Source organism: Hydra viridissima, unplaced genomic scaffold, assembly GCF_058129835.1.
Source record: "Hydra viridissima isolate aposymbiotic clone 2 unplaced genomic scaffold, HvirCarnegie_v1 scaffold_2, whole genome shotgun sequence".
Classification (NCBI taxonomy): Eukaryota; Metazoa; Cnidaria; class Hydrozoa; order Anthoathecata; family Hydridae; genus Hydra; species Hydra viridissima.
This window is the reverse complement of record NW_028324301.1, coordinates 8,413,899-8,431,867: the sequence shown is the minus strand read 5'-3', so window position 1 is coordinate 8,431,867 and position 17,969 is coordinate 8,413,899. Positions and strand designations below refer to the sequence as shown.

The window sequence follows — 17,969 nt, the reverse complement described above, 5'->3', positions numbered from 1 at the left end:
CTTTGTTTTTAATAAAAAATTAAAAATCTTTTACAATTTTTTTCCTTCATATGATACCAGAGTTGATGAATCTTTTTTCACTATTCTTTCCGTAGCCATTAGCGGTCGTCACCTAAAAAAAAAATTATTTTGGTAGCAGAGTATTCTGCCTCCAGTGGCTTCTGCCGCGAAAATCTTTTTTTGAAGGCTGCCACCAATCAGGATATCAATTTGATATCAAGATTGCGTTCTTATAATTAATTGTCATATGTTGATTTTTTTCAAAAATTATGATTATGTCAGAATGGTTTTTTTTTTTAAATTATCGAATAAAGGTAAGAATTTTTATATTCACACCAAAAGTTAAAAATTGGAAATTTCACTACATCCTAAAGGTATTTTTCGCCGTTTCTACGAAAACTTGTAACATTAAAATAGTTTCAAATTTTTAGTAAGTCGCTCATCCATGGTGCTAAAATTTTCACTTTTCGACCATAGCATTAAATTCTAAATTCTAGACAATATATTGTTGAAAAAAAATTTTTGTCAGCTTGTATTAATTTTTTTTAAAAAAATACGTTTTAATCGAACCATAGTATACTATGGAGATAATTTTTATTTGTTTCAACTTCCGTTATGATAAAACCTGACTGGAAGAACCTTAAAGGAGCGTCTTATCTTTAAAAGCGTCCAAGAGATTTTTCGTTGTTCGAAGTTTGAACCAAGTTTTTTTCAAGAGAGCTTAAACTTTATCTTAAATAATTGCCCAGTGGGCACACGGACGACTTTAAGACGTCTTAAATACGTCCCATCGGGACGTCTTTATTTTGTTTGCTTTGGAAATACAGAAAGACGTCCTGCGTGGAACGTCTTAAAGACATCCTTTGAGAAACGTAAAAAAGACGTCCCGATCGGACGTACAAAATTGGTTCAGTTTGGAAATACGGAAAAACGTTATAGATGGAACGCCGAAAAGACGTCTTATTCGTTTTTTTTTAATTTAATTTTTAGTTTAAATATTAACTCTAAATTATTTTTTCTAAAAACATTTTTTCTTAATTATATAAATTAAATAAATTTAATTAAACTACCATATTCATTTTGAATAGAAGCAGAAAAGTTCGAATTCAACACACAAATTAGTAAAGGAAAATTTATTTACAGAAAACTATTTACAAAAAATGGTTTGATGCTACGAATGCTGTGAATCATCACTTCCACAAAAATCATTAACATCATCCTTGTTAGCAGACAAGACGGAAGAACAATTTCTTCCGCCACCATTTTTTCGATCTGGAGCACGTTTTAGAATGTTTCCAACAATCGAATGAACTTCATTCTCTGTTAAAGCATTCGGGGCACAGCCTAAGAAATGAGTTATAATATTAGTAAAATTGAATTTATGCAACAAACTCTTTTTAATCTGTTAATGTATAACTCAGATGATTTTTGTGCGTATGTAGTATAAATTGAAAGAACAATCTGTATAAAGCACTTCAGAAATTATAAGCATAAGAAAATTTTATATAATAATAAAAATATTTTATATTAATGTAAAAATATATTATTATATAAAAATATATAATAACAAAAAAATATAATATATTAACAAAAAATACCTATAATTATCTTCATTAAATTTGTTTTTCGAAAACTCTCTTTTTTGGTACCAGCCAAGTTAAATAAACTCATCAGTTTATTTGACATCAATCTAAATAAATAAATGATAAAAATAAAAACCAAATCCAATCATAGGCAGTTTAAAAATTATGGACACCAGTTTTAAAATTACGTTCTACTAATATGCATCAAACATGCAATGATCTTAGAGATTAGGAATAGTTAGTGTATCTGATAGGGTGAGTCAGGGAGGGTGGTTTAGGGATGTAGAGCATAAAGATGCAGATAATTGGTAATCAGCATGTAGAGAGTTAGCAGATTTAGGAGGTATAGAAGTGAAAACATGAAAAAAAAAATTGGAGAGAGTGTGTTACAGATGACATGAAAAAGCAAACACATACTTAACAAGAATTGCTTTCACAGCTGCATAACTGGAATTACCACCAACATTTGATAATTGACGCTTCTAAAAATAATGAACAGTGCAAATAATTAACATTTTGTTCATAACTTAAATGTTGTAATTACTAGTCATACTAGTAATTAAATGACAAAGCTGGTTACCAAATCCGAGAAAGTAGGTCAACAGGTAAAACCATGATTATACATGATTTAATCATCATTTCTTGTTTAAGGCTTTTAATTTATTTTTTAGAAAAGTACTACTTCTTACTATATTCTTTTCTACTTCTTTATCTGATAAAGAGGAGTCAAATTTTTCGAACTCTTCTAGCGTGTCAATCTGTGATAAATCTAATGATGAACTATCTGCTCTTAATATATTTTTAATGCCCTCCGTTTCATCACAAATGCCTGTTAGTAGATGGAGCACTTTGTATTGAAATTCTGAAAATTAAATAAAAGTGGTTATGAAAAACTTTAAAAGTATAATAAAGACTATATACTTTGAAAATTAACATATTTAAATACTTCCTGCTTCTAAAGGGAATTTTGCATTATTCAACTTTTTTGAATTTTCTATTTGAGAACTATCTGATTTTAAACTAACATCAGTTGGACTTAACTTCCTCATGGGTGCTTTTTGGGATACTGAAAAAGTAAAGCAAATTGTGTGAATATAGATAAATTATAAAAGATGATTCTTCTCATAGTCAAAAAAAAAAAAGAAAAAAAAAAAAAAGAAGCTGCATAAAACATACCAAGAAATTACAGTACAAAACAGATAAATTTGTAGTTTATAAACAAGAGTTAAAAATATAAACATGTTTATGTTTACAAATGGTTATTAAATGACAACTATAACATAATTTATGACAAATATAGAATATGAACTTACTTATTTTAGCTAATAAAGACTTTAAAGGAACATTCATGTTTTCTAGTATTGTTTTTTTTTTTTAATAATTTTGAGGGTCTGTCTGGGGGTCATTAACAGCCTTTTAACAGCATGTGACTTAAAGATATTTGATAAGCATCTTAAGTTTGTTATGTCAGGATATGTTGTTAAAACAGAATTTAATCCAACAAAAATATTAGTTTTAAAAGTTGACACAAAAATAACAATCAAGTTTCACATGTATATATATATATATATATATATATATATATATATATATATATATATATATATATATATATATATATATATATATATATATATAATAACTTTGCAAACATATAAATTTTTTTAACAACATACAGTTTAGATCAGGTCTTGGTATTAACATTTTCTTTTTCTTGGTCTTTTTTTTTGTTGGGATCTTTTTTTTCAAGCACCTCATTTTCAATTTCATTTGAAGTGGTAAACTCAAAATTTTCGCATAACTCTCTTTCATCTTTTAATAAAATTTTAAAAAGTATTAACACACCAAACATAAGATGCCTATCAAAAAACTTTTAATTTAACTATACAAACACATACTATTTACCATCTCTAACTTTCTCTTTTAACTTAACAAACTTGTGCCATGATGGATCAGGTGGAGTCAGTTCTCTGTATGCTCTGAGGACATTTCCTCCTGACGGCCAATATGTATAATCTTCATCTACCCAGACTGACGGTATAACACCTTCCTCTTCCAAATTTTCTTCCACCCAAACTGCTCTGCACCAAGCCATTTTTATTAAATTTTTCAAGGTGTTTTCTAAAAAATATATTTTTATGAAATAAACAAATGAAAAGAGCAAGACTATTTCTTTGAAAATGATAAAACAAATATCATAACATAGAATTTAGAAATATTATTATCTGACATTTACAATCAAATGAAACATTTAAAATGCGCTAAGTTCATTCATTGCTAATGACACCCTTGAATTAAAAAACAACACAGTAAAGATTTATTTAAGGAAAATCACCCTCTTTCTATTTCATGCAAAACAGGAAATATTGCTAATCCACGTTGTTCTGGTAAGCATACACATTTCCTAATAAAACAAGCTCTATAAAGGATCTTACTCTTCAATTTTACATTGCTTCGATGTGGAAGTAACACTATGTTTAGATATGAAGACTGAATTGGCGTATTATGCACATCTTCCAAGTGCCTAATTTTTACTACATCACATAAAAAAGAATCATCTGATATGATTTCTTTAACAAATGCAATTCTGTTGTTTTTAAGAAGAAAGCAATTATCTTTTCCTCCACTAGATATCTTGGTTGAGAGGTTTTTTTTGTTAGAAACCCAAATGAACTTTCCCATTGAAATTGTCTTTTTACAATTTGTGCAACTGGATTAGAAGAACCTTTTACAGCTTTCTTTACACGCTGAAGAAAATTTTCATAAGGAAAACATGATATTGTGTTTAATGAACTATTATAGTTTAAACAATCATCAGGCAAATGTAATAGATTATGAATATTGTACACTGTAAATGTATTTCCATAGATATATTTGCAATTATAAACAAACTGTGTTATTAAACCAATATACTGCATGCAAAAGTTATCATCAGACTGTAACATAATACTTATTGCAATGCTTAATGCCAAGAAATGTTTGTATGAATCTTTAGATAAAATACATCGTAGAACAATTGGACCGGTATACAAAAGAAATTGACGAAATTCAGTTGCCTTCCATCGATCTAAGTCATTGAGACTCCGTGGCTGACGTACAAATTCACTTGGCATGTGTCCATTTAATGATAGGAGACAGCTTGAAATTTCTTCAAATTGATGAGCAGCTATTTTACCACCAGGACCTATTTTCCAATAATTCAATAACCTACGGACAACACCTAAACATACAAGATGCATGTAGTCCAAAGGGAAATTGTTGATCATATCTAAATTAATCAAAACTAAAGGAGATATAGATGTTTGATGGTGATTATATCCAAAAATTTTAAATGTTATGTTTTCCCTTAGAGGATAATCAATCTCATTGTTAAAAACAACACGACCTTCATGTGTTCCATGAATACAACATCTTTCACAAGAGTCATAACCAGTGTGGGATATGATACATTTCAAAAACTCTCTGGCAGGGGCATCACACAAGAAACACTTAACCTTTACATCATATTGGTTACCATTGATTGATAAACTATGTTCCATCAACTCAATTAACTCTGCAACAAAGTCCTCTAAATAATCATTAATTGAATCAGGTTTTTTGTTTCCACAATACAATTCAACAACAAATATATCAAAGTCACCAAAAGAAGCTAAAATTGGCCACAACTGTGTACTGCTTGACTTATACAATGGCAAACCATCAATGCTAAAACACAATGCAATGCATCTTTCAGTGAAATTGTGATGCAAAAATATTGTTTCTAAACTTTTTTTAATACCTAAATAGGTATATGTACCTCCACATTTTTGTATAATATTAACTTTCCTTGGAGTTTGCAAAAGTGTTCTGGCATCTTTTGGAAGTTCAAGCCCCTCTTCACAAAGTATATTAAGAGGCTCATTGACAGAAGCTCTAGTCCATCTGTTACGAATGGAGCAAGCAGTAAGTTTTTAGCAAAGGCTATAATTAGAATCATCAAATTTAGTATCATCATCATTGTCAATGTGGCTCAAGACAGGTAAATCAGATTCATATGATTCATCAGCATCTGAAAGAGTACATGAATCATTATTACTGCCGCCATCAGATTCACGAAGAATGCAACTGCTATTTGAATGGTCAGAGAGATTTAATTCAGCACAGACTAGATTTTCATGTTTTTCAATCTCAAAAGTTTCATCATAATTAAAATCTAGTAATCCAAGCACTTTTTTATTTGTAGTTTTCCATTTTTTTACATATGCTGCCATTATCATAATATTAGTTGTGCTTTTTAAAAAAATGACTGACACTTTTGTAAAATAAATACTTTTATTAACTAAAAAACACATAATACTTAATATATATTAATCAGCTACAGTCTTATTAAGTCATCATTTACTATCCAAGATAGTTTTAGTTAATGCACTATTCCATGTCGATCAAAGTAAATCAAATTAAATCAAATTGAAAAAATTTTTATTAGTTATTAAAATTAGTTATAGTAACTAATCTTGAGCTTGTTATATAATATAAATAATATAAAAAACTTTACATGTAAGTAAAAACTAAAATAATAATCATATTGATATTAATAATAATAACAACAACCATAATATAGTACCAGTGTATAGGTTTTACACTATTATTTTTTACAGTAAATAAAATTTAAGTGGTATGTTTCTTTATATGTTATCTTTTTATGTTACCAAATAGTTAACTAAATAGTAATTGAAAAATCTTCGACGAGTTCACAATTACTATTTAGGTAACTGTTAGGAAACATAAAAAGGTAGCATATAAATTTAAAAAAAAAATACTTGGATCCATGTATAAGAATCGCCATTTTTGAAATCCATGCTTAAACGCAATTGCAGCCGCGAAAAAGCCGTTTATAAAACGTTCAAAGAAGGTCGTCAAAAGTAATAGCGATCAATTTATTTATTTCGTAACATTTTCGGGACGGACAAGAAAAAGACGTTCATAAGACGCTTTGTTAAGGTTCAGATTGTCTTTAAATCGAGAGGACGTGAAATGAACGTACATAAGACGTCTTTATTCCGCCGTGTGCCCACTGGGTGGGGAAAAAATGTCGCCTCCCTCAATGCAAAACTAACCTAACTATTTAACAATTAAGGGACGATAAAATTATGTATGCATAACTCAAGTGAAAAGATATCAAAGTTTTTTAAAAAACAGTTTGCAAATAATGGGTAGTTGCTAAGATTTTCTAAAATTAAAGAATAAAAATGCCGTTCTGGCAAAGTCATAAGTTTTTTAAATAGTCAAAATTTGGCAATTATAAAGCTATACATTTTTTGAAACTTAATTATATTCTTTGAATTTGGCAATTGTAAAACGCAATTTTGACATCAAATTTTCAATATATGCTTCTAATTCCTCTTAAATATTACTTGTTGGTTTAAAGACAAACGTTGAGAATAGCTGTTTTTTTTTTTTTTTTTTTTTTTCATAAAAATATTTACATATATTTATTTTTTTTTTTTTTTCATAAAAATATTTACATATATTTATTTATTTTTTTTCATAAAAATATTTACATATATTTATTTATTTTTTTTTTCATAAAAATATTTACATATATATATATATTTTTTTTTCATAAAAATATTTACATATATATATATATTTTTTTTTTCATAAAAATATTTACATATATTTATTTTTTTTTTTTTCATAAAAATATTTACATATATTTATTTTTTTTCAATAAATTTTTTGTTCTTTTACTTCATTTCTTCTGGCAGTGAGAGGCAACATATCCCTCGCCAGTTGAGAAACGTAACCCACTGAAGGTGGTTTCCAAATCTTCTTCTCTCCAAAATTTATTCTTTCGGCCGACAGTGGTTTCCGCCTCCCAAATAAGCTGGCATTTCGACATAATATTGCATTTGCTGTCGGGAGGCATTATCAACTCTGGATGATACTTTGAATTTATTGTAACAAAACAGTGGTTTCAAAATATTTCTCTGCGATGTCACCTAACACATTTACTACCTAGTTACATTTTTACTTAACTCGGTTTTATCAAGTACATCTAAAAAACACCATGAAATGCTTTAAAAAAAAATAGACACACAAATTTTATAAACAGGTTTCAGTTAAATTTTGCTTTTAAAACCATTTATCATTAACTATTCTTTTAATTAATGTCAATTTGATCATTTTTTCCCTTAAAGGTTGCATAAAGTTGCAAGTGATTACCAGCCACATTTAAAAATGTTTTTGAGATATGAAAGTTAAGATACATAGAAATGGGTCAAAAAGCAGTAAGTGAAACAACAAAGCAACAGTTGATGGTATGAAGGATGGCTCCAGGATCAGCAACTATTTTATTAACTTTTGTTTGGTCATTTACTATAAATGGTTGCATGAAGTTATTAGTTATGATTAGTTTAGTCACATTTAAGTTTTTTTTTAGTGAAGGTCTGAAAGATTATATAGATAGCCATTGAGTGTAGAGTAAGTAGTAAACAGGAAAAAAGAAATTCTTATTAAAAGATTTAATCAGAAAAGTAAAACAGATGCCGTGTCGTACCAATGTCGTACCAATGTTGCAAAACATTTTAATAGAGTTGGTTTGAGTGCTACTTTGATTTATCCTGGTTTTTTTCATTGATTCATTTTGCTATGTTCAATAACATTTTTAGTTATATCTGTATGTATGACACCCTGAATGCAATATTTAAGAATTTACCTCGGAAGAAAAAAAAAAACTTTGATCAACAACTTCTTTAGTTCTTATTTTATGTTACTTTAAATAAGCTATCAATAAAATTCATAATGAGCCTATTTTTTTTTTTTTTTTATTAAATCACCGATTATTAAAATCAAAAACGTGAATTTACAACTGTAAATAAGTCAAAATACTTAAAAAATTACTCTTAAGAAGCGTGAGAGCTTCTTATAATATATTAAAAAAAATTTTTTTCAGTTTTGCATTTCTTTTAAGACAGATTATAAAATTCAAACTGTAGAGTTTCAATGTAACTGTCAATTAAAAAAAAACCCGATTACAGTTGCTGCAATCAAAAGGAAAAGCTATTGAAATTAAATTACTGACATAAAATACTTTTTAGAAACTGATGAATGCTAAAATTACAATAACGTTACATTTGAGAGCCTTCTGTAAGAAAGCCTGCCGTTGTTTGAATTCTTAAAATGTCTCTGATAGGTGTTGATTTTGTTAAGCACACTAGCAAAAAGTTCTTTGATGTTTTTATTTAGTTCAGCAGAAACCTCTAAGTACGAACAATTGTATCTTACAGCGCATCTTAAGGCCTTTTCAAAGCTTACTTCTCGATCGGTTCTGTCAGACTGATTCCCAACCAGCATACACGGAAAGTTGCTTCCTTTTATTTGTTTAATCTCTGTAAGTTTTTTTTCTGCAAATTGCAGTGATTTTTTGGATGACAGCGAAAATACCACCACACATGCGTCGCTTCGAGAAACTGTCACTCGCATCATTGCAGGGAAAGAAAGCGATCCGGATGTGTCGTAAACAGTTAAAAAAGACTTTGAAGAGTCTTTTTTTTGGACTTCCACTTTAAACATATCTGAAATAGTTGGTTCATAGTTTTTTTGATAATCGCCTGTTGTGATTCGTTGAAGAATTTTAGTTTTTCCGACTTCTTGATCTCCAACAAAAGAAACTGAAAACTTTTGTGGTGACGCAGTTCCTGATTTCTTTAGCACTGCATGAAAGAATTTATGCTCAGATTTTTTTTTCACTGTTGCTTGATGCGAGAGGTCTTTTTGGTGTTTAAACAGTTTTAGTCTCATTTTTTTTCGTTTAACAAGTTGACACCATACTTTCCCTGAATTGAGAAGCAATAAATTGTTACTTATTTTCTCAAAAATGGAATCACCACTTCCTTGACTAATTCTTTGTTTGTTTCTAACACAACAAAAAAAGAGTTGTGCAATTCGCAGCTTATATTTTAAGACCAAACAAAGGCTTTTTTAACTAGTATTTATGGATGACGAGCACTTATGAAATAGTGAACCATTTGAGTGCACCCGCAACGATTGCAAAACATGTGTTCGGATGTTTTACATGACCACAGAAAAACACTGCTAAACTCTTAAACTATACAATAATTGCAATTTTCTAATGAAAATTTATAAAGAGCTTTTTAACTAACCGAGCAAACAAATTTATCAGATTGTTGACCAGCTATTGCGTCAGCAAAGTTGGCTAATGTATTACGTCGCATGGCTATTACTGGCAATTATCTTTTTTAAAAAAAAAGCTATTATTGACTTAATTTAGAATGTCATTCCTAATGCCTATTGTCACAGGGTTCTCAGTAGTGAAATTGGAGATACTTATACAATAATTTTTGAATATACATGTTCTCAGCTTTATTCTTAAGCAACTCAACTTCAGTTCTATCAATAAGCAATTTTATAGTAAAAATTTAATAACTGGCCAGAATCAATTTTCTAAGCAATTTTCTATCACTCGAATTTATAGAATAATCGATTTTCTATCATTGACAAACATAAAAAAAGCTGAGAACATGTTAAAAATTTCTCCATAAATGTAAATTCTCCGCAAGTTCGAATTGTCTAAATTAAAAAAATCGAATGCTCTGATTTTAACAATTAGATTTTTTCAGAGTAGCAAACAAAAAATGTATCAGTAATTTTATACAATACAGAAACGTTTCTTTTCAAACATAGCTAAACTTTCCTAAACGTTTGTAAAAGAATGAAGTTCAGATATTGAGACATGCTTAATAATTATAATTTTTAGGTCTTTAGTTATAACAAGCAACGAAGCGCTACATTTCAAATCTGAAATGCGGTTAGGAATTAGGTCTCTACTAACTGCTTTAACAGTGGTTAGTGGAGACCAGAGTTTTGAAACGAACAAAATCGAGCAGAAAAAAGTTGCGTGGGTTGGATTGTTTTTCATCTCGATTACTCTTGAAACATTTATTGAGCTTTTTAAGCTAGAATAAAGTTATGCTTCAAGAGTAATCGAGCTAGAGCTAAGCTCCTGGAGCCTTAAGATTATTTTGAATTTTATTAAGCAGTTTGTCTAGAAGATTTTATTAGGATAATGTTATTTAAACTATAGTTTAGTACTACGAGTTTTATAGTATTACCATAAAATTGAAAACTCCTAAATCTTTTATGATAAAAAGATGTTCTTTTAATATATTCTGTTTAATATATACATATGTAATTCTGTTTAAAATCTATACTTCTTGATTTCCGTTTACGACCTATGAATTGGGCAATCTAGTATAATATAATCTCTTTGGGTGTTTTTAAAACATCTCGCTAGAATATTTGTTTATTTTGATAACGCGGCTCATCAAACTATATTAAACTCCTTGCTATTGGTTATTGATAAAAAGTCTAAACAGGATAATACTGAACTTTTCATTAGTTCTTTTAAACAGGAACGAAGAAAGTATTTCAAATCTTATTAAAAAACATATTCGTCGTTTGCCGTAATAAATGAACCAATTATGTTTCGTTGTTCTGAGTAGCATCAGTCTTTCATGTTTAATTATCTTCAGCTTCAGTTCGTAAACAAAAACCTGTTTTATTCCGGAAAAAAATTATTGTGTCAACCCGAAAAATCTTCTTTGAAAATAATCGTAACGGTTCTTTTGAATCAAAAAGTGTTTTAAATAAAATCGATTAATCGAAGTTCACATTTCCTGACTTTTTTACATTAACAAATTTACTTTCGTTTTTAAGGAAATGTTTCGGTTAAATTCAGTTGATCGAAAACTCAAATTATTCCGATGATATCGAATAAGTTCGGAAAATGTTCAGTTAGAAGCGTTTTAACGGAAACAGCACTCCATGGCCTAAATTCAATCGATTAATTGATTAATTAAAAACTTTTGCGTTAATTCATTTATGAAAAATCACCAGTTACGAAGAAATCAATACAATTACTTAAAATTGAAGTTACCTGCACACATATACCTAACCGCTACATATAAAACAGTACATTATACAATATTTTTCTTATTATATTATAATAAATATATACCGGATCCAAAGGATTAGCGATTGGTCAAAAGGATTAGCGATTGCCTCAGCTGTATCCACGCTTAAATATATTAATGCAGTTAAAAAAGTTTAAGTTCAAACATGTTCTAAAGTCCAGTGCTAAAATTTAATATTTATTTTTTCAGATTCTAAGATAGGAATCAAGTTTTACAAAAAAAAACAAGTTTTACAAAATTAATACAATTATTGCATTTAAGGACTAAAGATCATGAAGCTAAAATAATATTTAGGTGAGGTGTTTTAGATGATCCTCCTCCGATATTCATCCTCCTCAAAAAGCTACTTAGAACATAACATTAACTTTTAGTAAAAATTAAAAAACTTTGGTAATGAAGACAGGTAAGAATAAGGTACCAGTACCTAACTAATAATACCATTACAGGGTGGGGGCAGATTGTACCAAAATACCTTAAATCATTGTCAACATTACATGCTGAAAACTTTTCATAATAATCAACACGTGCACATTACCAGAAATATATTTATGAAAGTAAATATCAAATATCAATAAAAATGTTAAATATCAATTAAAATGTTACTTCATTCGGTTTTTTAACGCATGAAATGTTTCATTACACTTTTTTTTCGTTTTCTACGCCTTGTTTTAAACAAACTTTACTTCTGCCGTAGTTTTAAATTAACTTTACTTTGTAATATTATTGTTTATTTTTGTTTTTGTTTTTTTGTATAATTACTGTTTTTTTGGTACAAACTCTTTGAGAATTTTGAAACAGTTCGATGTAAATGTAATTCTTAATTTTCATGTGGCAAATTGCTTTTGATAATTGTTAGCTATAACCCCTAAATTCATATATGTATACATATATATATTTGAATAATATTTCAAACAGTTTGTACCAAATTTATAATCCTCTTAATAGAAGAAGTATTGTGTGGACACTTTTCGTTTAAAAAAATATGACGTCGATAGAAATCTTTTATGAGATAAATAAAAATTTCTTTTTCAATTGCAATATTTCTTGTTAAGTTAAAGCTTTGTATTGTCTTGTTTATTTGTCTTAAAGCAATTTTAAATTTAGGCGCGGATCTAAGGGGTGGCCATTGTAGCAATGGCCATATAGTTTAAATTTAATGGCAGCCACGTTAGTTTTGGGTTTTTTCGCTTAAGGAATATCCCTAAAAATTTTAATTTATCTGCCGTAATTTACGAATTTTGGCTATAGAGATTCCTGTCATGGCCACAACAGTTCTTATTATACTTTACCTACGTTTTAATTCAAGGGTGTTTCAATGTTGGAAATTCAGCCTGCTCTCATCTAGAATGGTTAAAATGCTTAGGTATATTATTTACTTATAAAATTCGACCTAAATCGAAGAACAAATTAGTTTTAGTTGTAAATAGAAATAGGTCATTTTTAGGTAAATATTGGTTTTTTGATAACTTTTTGCTAGTTATCCTAACTAAACCCATCAATATTTCATTCTGCCCACAACTTAAAATTGATGGCTGGGCTAAAATTTAGTATCTAGAAAAAAATTAACCTTCTAAGTTAATTTTTAAGGTCCCCGCCAGCACTCTGAAAAATGATAGGTTTTTGAACACAAATTGGAATTGCGGGGACCTTAAAAATCCTCTGACATCAAACTTTTTGGCCTTAAAATTATTTAAGCATACCCAATCAACATCGAAAAAATTAGAAACATCCAAATATATATACTAGAAAATGATCTTTAAAAAAAAAACTATTCAATTGTGAGAAGCCGGAAATACCGAAGTAGACAGAGGGAGGCCCTAAAAGAACTATGTGATTCAATGATAGCAGTTAGAAAGTCTCTTTGTCTCCGAGTAAGTAGAGGCCGTCGACAAATTGAAGAGTAACAACCTGATTTACTGAAAGCTATCTTTGATATTGTTTTTATGAGGCGGTAACTCATGAAAAAAGAAGAAATGCTTTTATTAAAAGTAAGTTGCAAGAGGTCATATAAGCATACTATAGTTTTAAATCATATAAATTTATATATCAATGATCATATAAGTACAGCTTCTGGCCCCATAGCCGTGTTTACGAATAAGTTAACTAAGGCTGTAGCTTCTGGGTGTCGACCAAGATGAGTCACTTAAAATATTTTTCTGGTTGCTACCTACACCATCAACTTGGTTTGTTGCATTTATTTGTGCGCATTACTACTAGGAACTGCCGATTCCAGGACATTGATACTTTTCCTAAACTTAAGGAATTGTAGATGTGGTTGTGTAATTAAAATGTAAAAGTGTGATTCATCGTATTTCTAGGACATTGATACCGTATTATATTGGGGGTTCGATGTTATCCAAGATGACGCCGAGAATAAAGAATCAGATTCAAATTTTTTTCCAAGATGGTGTCTTATTCCGAACCTCTTAGTTTGTAGTGTCCAATGGCTAAGGTGTGAATTCCGTCTTCTAAGATGAACCTTTTGTCGTCGTTAGCGCTGAGTGCGACTTTGTTGATTAAGATTTATTGATTTTTGAGTTAAATAAATTTCTTATGTAATTAAAAAATGGATGAAATAGATGAATTTGACCTTATTGATATTCTTAGTGGTGAAGAAGTGAAATATTGTAATGAGAAATCTAGAAAATATCTTAAATTAGAAAAAAATGTTCGAAAGCTGCCAAAGTCGGTTAAAAATGCATTTATAGAAATGATTCAAATGCTTCCATTCCATGGCTTACTATATAACAGGCCTTGCCAACGCGCGGCTTGCGTAAAAAACTGGAGGCAAGATTAAAAATATTACTTCGCAATAATTTACATTCTCAGTTAGGTGATTTTTGCATGAATATAATATTTGTATGATATATCTACTAAAAGTAACTTATAAAAAGTGAAAAGATGAATTTATTACTATTATTTTTTTAATTTTGTTTATAACTAACATTGTAATATAACTAACAAATAACATTTATAACAATTTTAAATTAACTTAAATGTATCTAAAGCTAATTATGTTTAAACAATTTAGTTAGTATATATAGATTTATATTTTGCTGTAATTTAATGTTAGCATTTACCACAAAATTTATTAATGGGTTTTTTAAGTATTAAAAATAAATTTTTGAGAAAAAAGAGATAAAATCTTTAGAGAATAAAAAGTAAATACAAGCTTTTTAGATATTTTACTAAACACTATTTTACAGTTTTTGTTAAAAGCATTTTACTTTGTGCTGAGTTTTATCAGCTTCTGCTTTGGCTCCTTGTGTGAACGAGGTGAATAGAGTCGACAATAATTATTAAATAAAATATTTGTCATTGTTAATCCATGATGTCTTTGCATACCTAATGAATAAAATTCTGATAGCATCATAAGGAGGTTACACAGTGATGACCGACAAGTGTCATTATATACTTCATAAAAAAGAATGTAACAGTAAGTTGCCCATTGACAAACTTTGTCACCAGGAATTGTTAAACCTCCTCGATTTAAGTCCTTTACAAAGTTTCCATACGCTTCATAGAAATAAAAGGTGTCATCTGGATTTTCATCTTCACGAATAATGTACCCTGCAATATAAACTAATGACATTTTAATATCGACGGTCAATGAGTCACACAGAGCAGGTAAATTGTCAATAACGTTGCAAATACCCTCGCTTGGTAAAAATTTACATTTTGGACAAGAGTGATCTAAATCTAGATTGGCTAACACATCTGAACTTTTCTCAAACTTTAATAGCAACTTTGTACGGTATATAGTTACTTTTTCAAGAACTTGTTGAACGGAAATAAAATAAGTTCCTCCTGAGCCTTGTCTTAATTTTCCAAAAAGCTTTTCTAATGGATCTGTTGTAAAGTTGCCTAATAACACATACTGATGAGTTGTATCTAAAAGATATTTTGACAACTGAACCAAACCATAACAGGTCTGAGCTAAACAACTAGCAGTGTCTCTTGTTAGTAAATTGACTCTTTTTCTGTATTTTTTATTTGTATAGCAAAATCACCCATTGCAGAAAGTTTGCTTAAATTGTCATCATTAGCAGAAGCAATAGCAGCTCGATTAGAATCTTTCAAACAAATGTCTGCATACGGACTGTGAACATTACAAATTTTCCAAAATTCAATGACTTTAGAGATGAAAATAATCGTCCCTTCATTATCATGCAGGTCTGGATGACTTTTTAATGCTGACAATGTTTCATCGCAAAACACTTGCAGACAAGTGATAACTTTTTTTCTTTCAATCGGCTTTGGATAAACAGAAACTTCCGTTAATTTAGACATTTTAACAATGTTTTTCGTTTCAAGCTTGTACAAATTAATAATATCAACCCACCGTGCTATTTTTTTTTCACCATCAATATAAAATTCAAGTTCTTGAGTTTTTTCTGTAATCCAGTTATTACGTATACTTTTTAATAAATGAACATAATCAAATAAAAGAAAAATATTGTCTTTAGTGCACCATGCTTCTTTTTTTTCAAAAAAGTTATAAAATTTCTGATTGACTCTGTTACCATCACAGACAATAGCAACAACATTGCCCCCATTATTTTTAATTGCATCAAGAATCAGGGTTGTCTGTTCAAAAAGAAACTCAGCATCAAGTTCTCTGACTGGTAACATTTTGTAAAGAAATTTTGGTCCATTAAACAATGTTACAACCAAAAAGCTCAGTACTGTGTTTGCTAATAGATGAGGTTTGTTAACAGATTTACCAAATACTATGCCACCATGATACTGCAACATTGGTTTAACATAAACCTCATCAAGAAGTAAAATGCATGTTTTTTGTCTATCATCTCTGAGATTAGAGAAAATATGTCTGATATAAGTGGTATCATCTAAAGATTTACATTTAGATGTAATTCTTCCTAAAGTGCGTAAACTTGGAAGTTCAAAATCTTCTCTGATACGATTGTAGGCTGATCGTGAAAGAGAAAAATACTCAAATGCTCACACAATTGTTTCAACTGGATACTTTTTTTCCCCAATACATGTTTTATTCATTGACAAAATTTGTTGATATACAACTTCTTTTTTAGGTGTTATTTCACAACAATTTAAAAATCTTAATGCTTCTTGGATATGAGAAAATTTGTTCATAATATAAACTCGGTTAGATGATAAAGTCATAACACTAATTTTAACTCCACAATGAAATGCTTCAAAAATGAGATCTTTATTTATGCAAAGAAGAAATCTAGGAATAGCACTTTCCTTTAAAAAGTCTGAAGACTGAATATGTAATATATCATTGCATAAATAATTAATAATAGCAAAATTAAATTGATTAGTTTTTAACTTTTCACATAAAACATTAATACTTTCTATTTTTTCTTGTGAATTAAATATTGCTAACTCATCCTCTTCTTGCCAGCGAGCACTATTAAGACTTTTTGATGTTTTTCTAAGTGGCATGGGTACAGTAGGAACTAAGCTTGGCTTTATGCAATCAAATACTGACGGAGCATCACGAGGTCTCAGCTTCCCATAAACAGTAACAGTTGAATAATTTTTTGGCCAATGTCTTTCACATACTACGGTGTTATCAGTATCAGGAACATTATCTCTTGGTATTATAGCAATCCAACGTTTTCGTTCTTCAATGTTTCTTGGAAGTCTAAATGTTTTAACTCTATTCTGAGGATTATAATTGCCATTGCAATTTGTTACACAACATCGACGAACCATTTTCTAAATACTAAATTAAATCCTTTGCTTAATCCTTCACCTCTCAACTAACTTTTTTTTTTAACTTGGAAGTTAGTTAAAATAATGACGGGTGTTTGGTTATTGTTAATTTTATGCAAATATTAAATTTATGCATATATATATATATATATATATATATATATATATATATATATATATATATATATATATATATATATATATATATATATATTCAACTTTAATTAACTTTATCAAATAAATTTTAAATGAAAATTATTTTGTTAATTTTATAATAATTATTTAATGTTATATAATTATTATTGTTACAAAAAAAACACCCCCGTATTTATTTTGTAAAACGGCTTTCTAGTTTTTCAAACATAAAACTATCTTGCCTCCAGTTTTTTACGCAAGCCGCTCGTTGGCAAGGCCTGTTACATAGTAAGCCATGTTTAAAAAACATTTTCTTCTTTAAAAAATGTTTTTAGCGAGAACAAAGCATGCAGGTGAAATGAAAGCGTTGTTTGATCTTTTGTTCAATAATATGAAGATGGTGTGTTTAACGATAAGTAAAGAAGGAATTTGTGTGAAAACAAAAACAACGATAAATTTAATGTTTGAAGTAAATTTAAATGCTTCTCAATTTGACGAGTACATATTTACGTTTGAGGAACCGTTGTATGTCGGAATTGAAAGCTATATAAGCAAGGTGTTTAAAACGGTGAAAAGT

The 17,969-nt window shown here is 28.9% G+C and overlaps 3 protein-coding genes across 12 annotated transcripts; all 3 read right to left on the bottom strand.

Moving 5' to 3' along the window:
- Positions 1 to 1,121: 1,121 nt before the first annotated feature.
- On the bottom strand, positions 1,122 to 6,447 carry LOC145187084 (uncharacterized). Of its 10 annotated transcripts, none has more exons than XM_090078829.1 (7): positions 4,019 to 6,436; positions 3,489 to 3,704; positions 2,530 to 2,649; positions 2,273 to 2,445; positions 2,004 to 2,065; positions 1,599 to 1,678; positions 1,122 to 1,344 (listed from the first exon to the last, which is right to left on the bottom strand). In XM_090078829.1, the coding sequence occupies exons 1-7, from the start codon at positions 4,263 to 4,265 to the stop codon at positions 1,172 to 1,174; spliced, it is 1,071 nt and encodes a 356-aa protein (XP_089934955.1). In that variant the 5' UTR covers positions 4,266 to 6,436; the 3' UTR covers positions 1,122 to 1,171. The 10 variants fall into 10 exon arrangements, 8 of the variants coding, with proteins under 8 accessions (XP_089934955.1, XP_089934954.1, XP_089934958.1 ...); XM_090078828.1 differs by having other exon boundaries at positions 1,599 to 1,690; positions 2,001 to 2,065; positions 4,019 to 6,100; XM_090078832.1 differs by having other exon boundaries at positions 1,599 to 1,690; positions 2,001 to 2,065; positions 5,380 to 6,037.
- A 2,150-nt stretch (positions 6,448 to 8,597) lies between these two features.
- On the bottom strand, positions 8,598 to 9,648 carry LOC149891767 (GTP-binding protein Di-Ras1-like). Its single transcript, XM_090079509.1, has one exon. It carries the CDS (start codon positions 9,363 to 9,365, stop codon positions 8,682 to 8,684), a length of 684 nt encoding a protein of 227 aa, XP_089935635.1. The 5' UTR covers positions 9,366 to 9,648; the 3' UTR covers positions 8,598 to 8,681.
- A 5,030-nt stretch (positions 9,649 to 14,678) lies between these two features.
- Positions 14,679 to 17,364, bottom strand: LOC149891766 (uncharacterized). Its single transcript, XM_090079940.1, has one exon. The coding sequence runs from the start codon at positions 17,255 to 17,257 to the stop codon at positions 16,520 to 16,522; it is 738 nt and encodes a 245-aa protein (XP_089936066.1). The 5' UTR covers positions 17,258 to 17,364; the 3' UTR covers positions 14,679 to 16,519.
- Between the last annotated feature and the right edge of the window lie 605 nt (positions 17,365 to 17,969).

Coding starts and splice junctions, on each gene's coding strand:
- LOC149891766 (XM_090079940.1), bottom strand. CDS start 17,257: ATGGTTCGTCGATGTTGTGTAACAAATTGCAATGGCAATTATAATCCT.
- LOC149891767 (XM_090079509.1), bottom strand. CDS start 9,365: ATGAGACTAAAACTGTTTAAACACCAAAAAGACCTCTCGCATCAAGCA.
- LOC145187084 (XM_090078828.1), bottom strand. CDS start 4,265: ATGGGAAAGTTCATTTGGGTTTCTAACAAAAAAAACCTCTCAACCAAG. Junction 2,446..2,529: donor ATTCCCTTTAGAAGCAGGAA/GTATTTAAATAT, acceptor TTTAATTTTCAG/AATTTCAATACAAAGTGCTC. Junction 2,066..2,272: donor AAGAAGTAGAAAAGAATATA/GTAAGAAGTAGT, acceptor CATTATTTTTAG/AAGCGTCAATTATCAAATGT.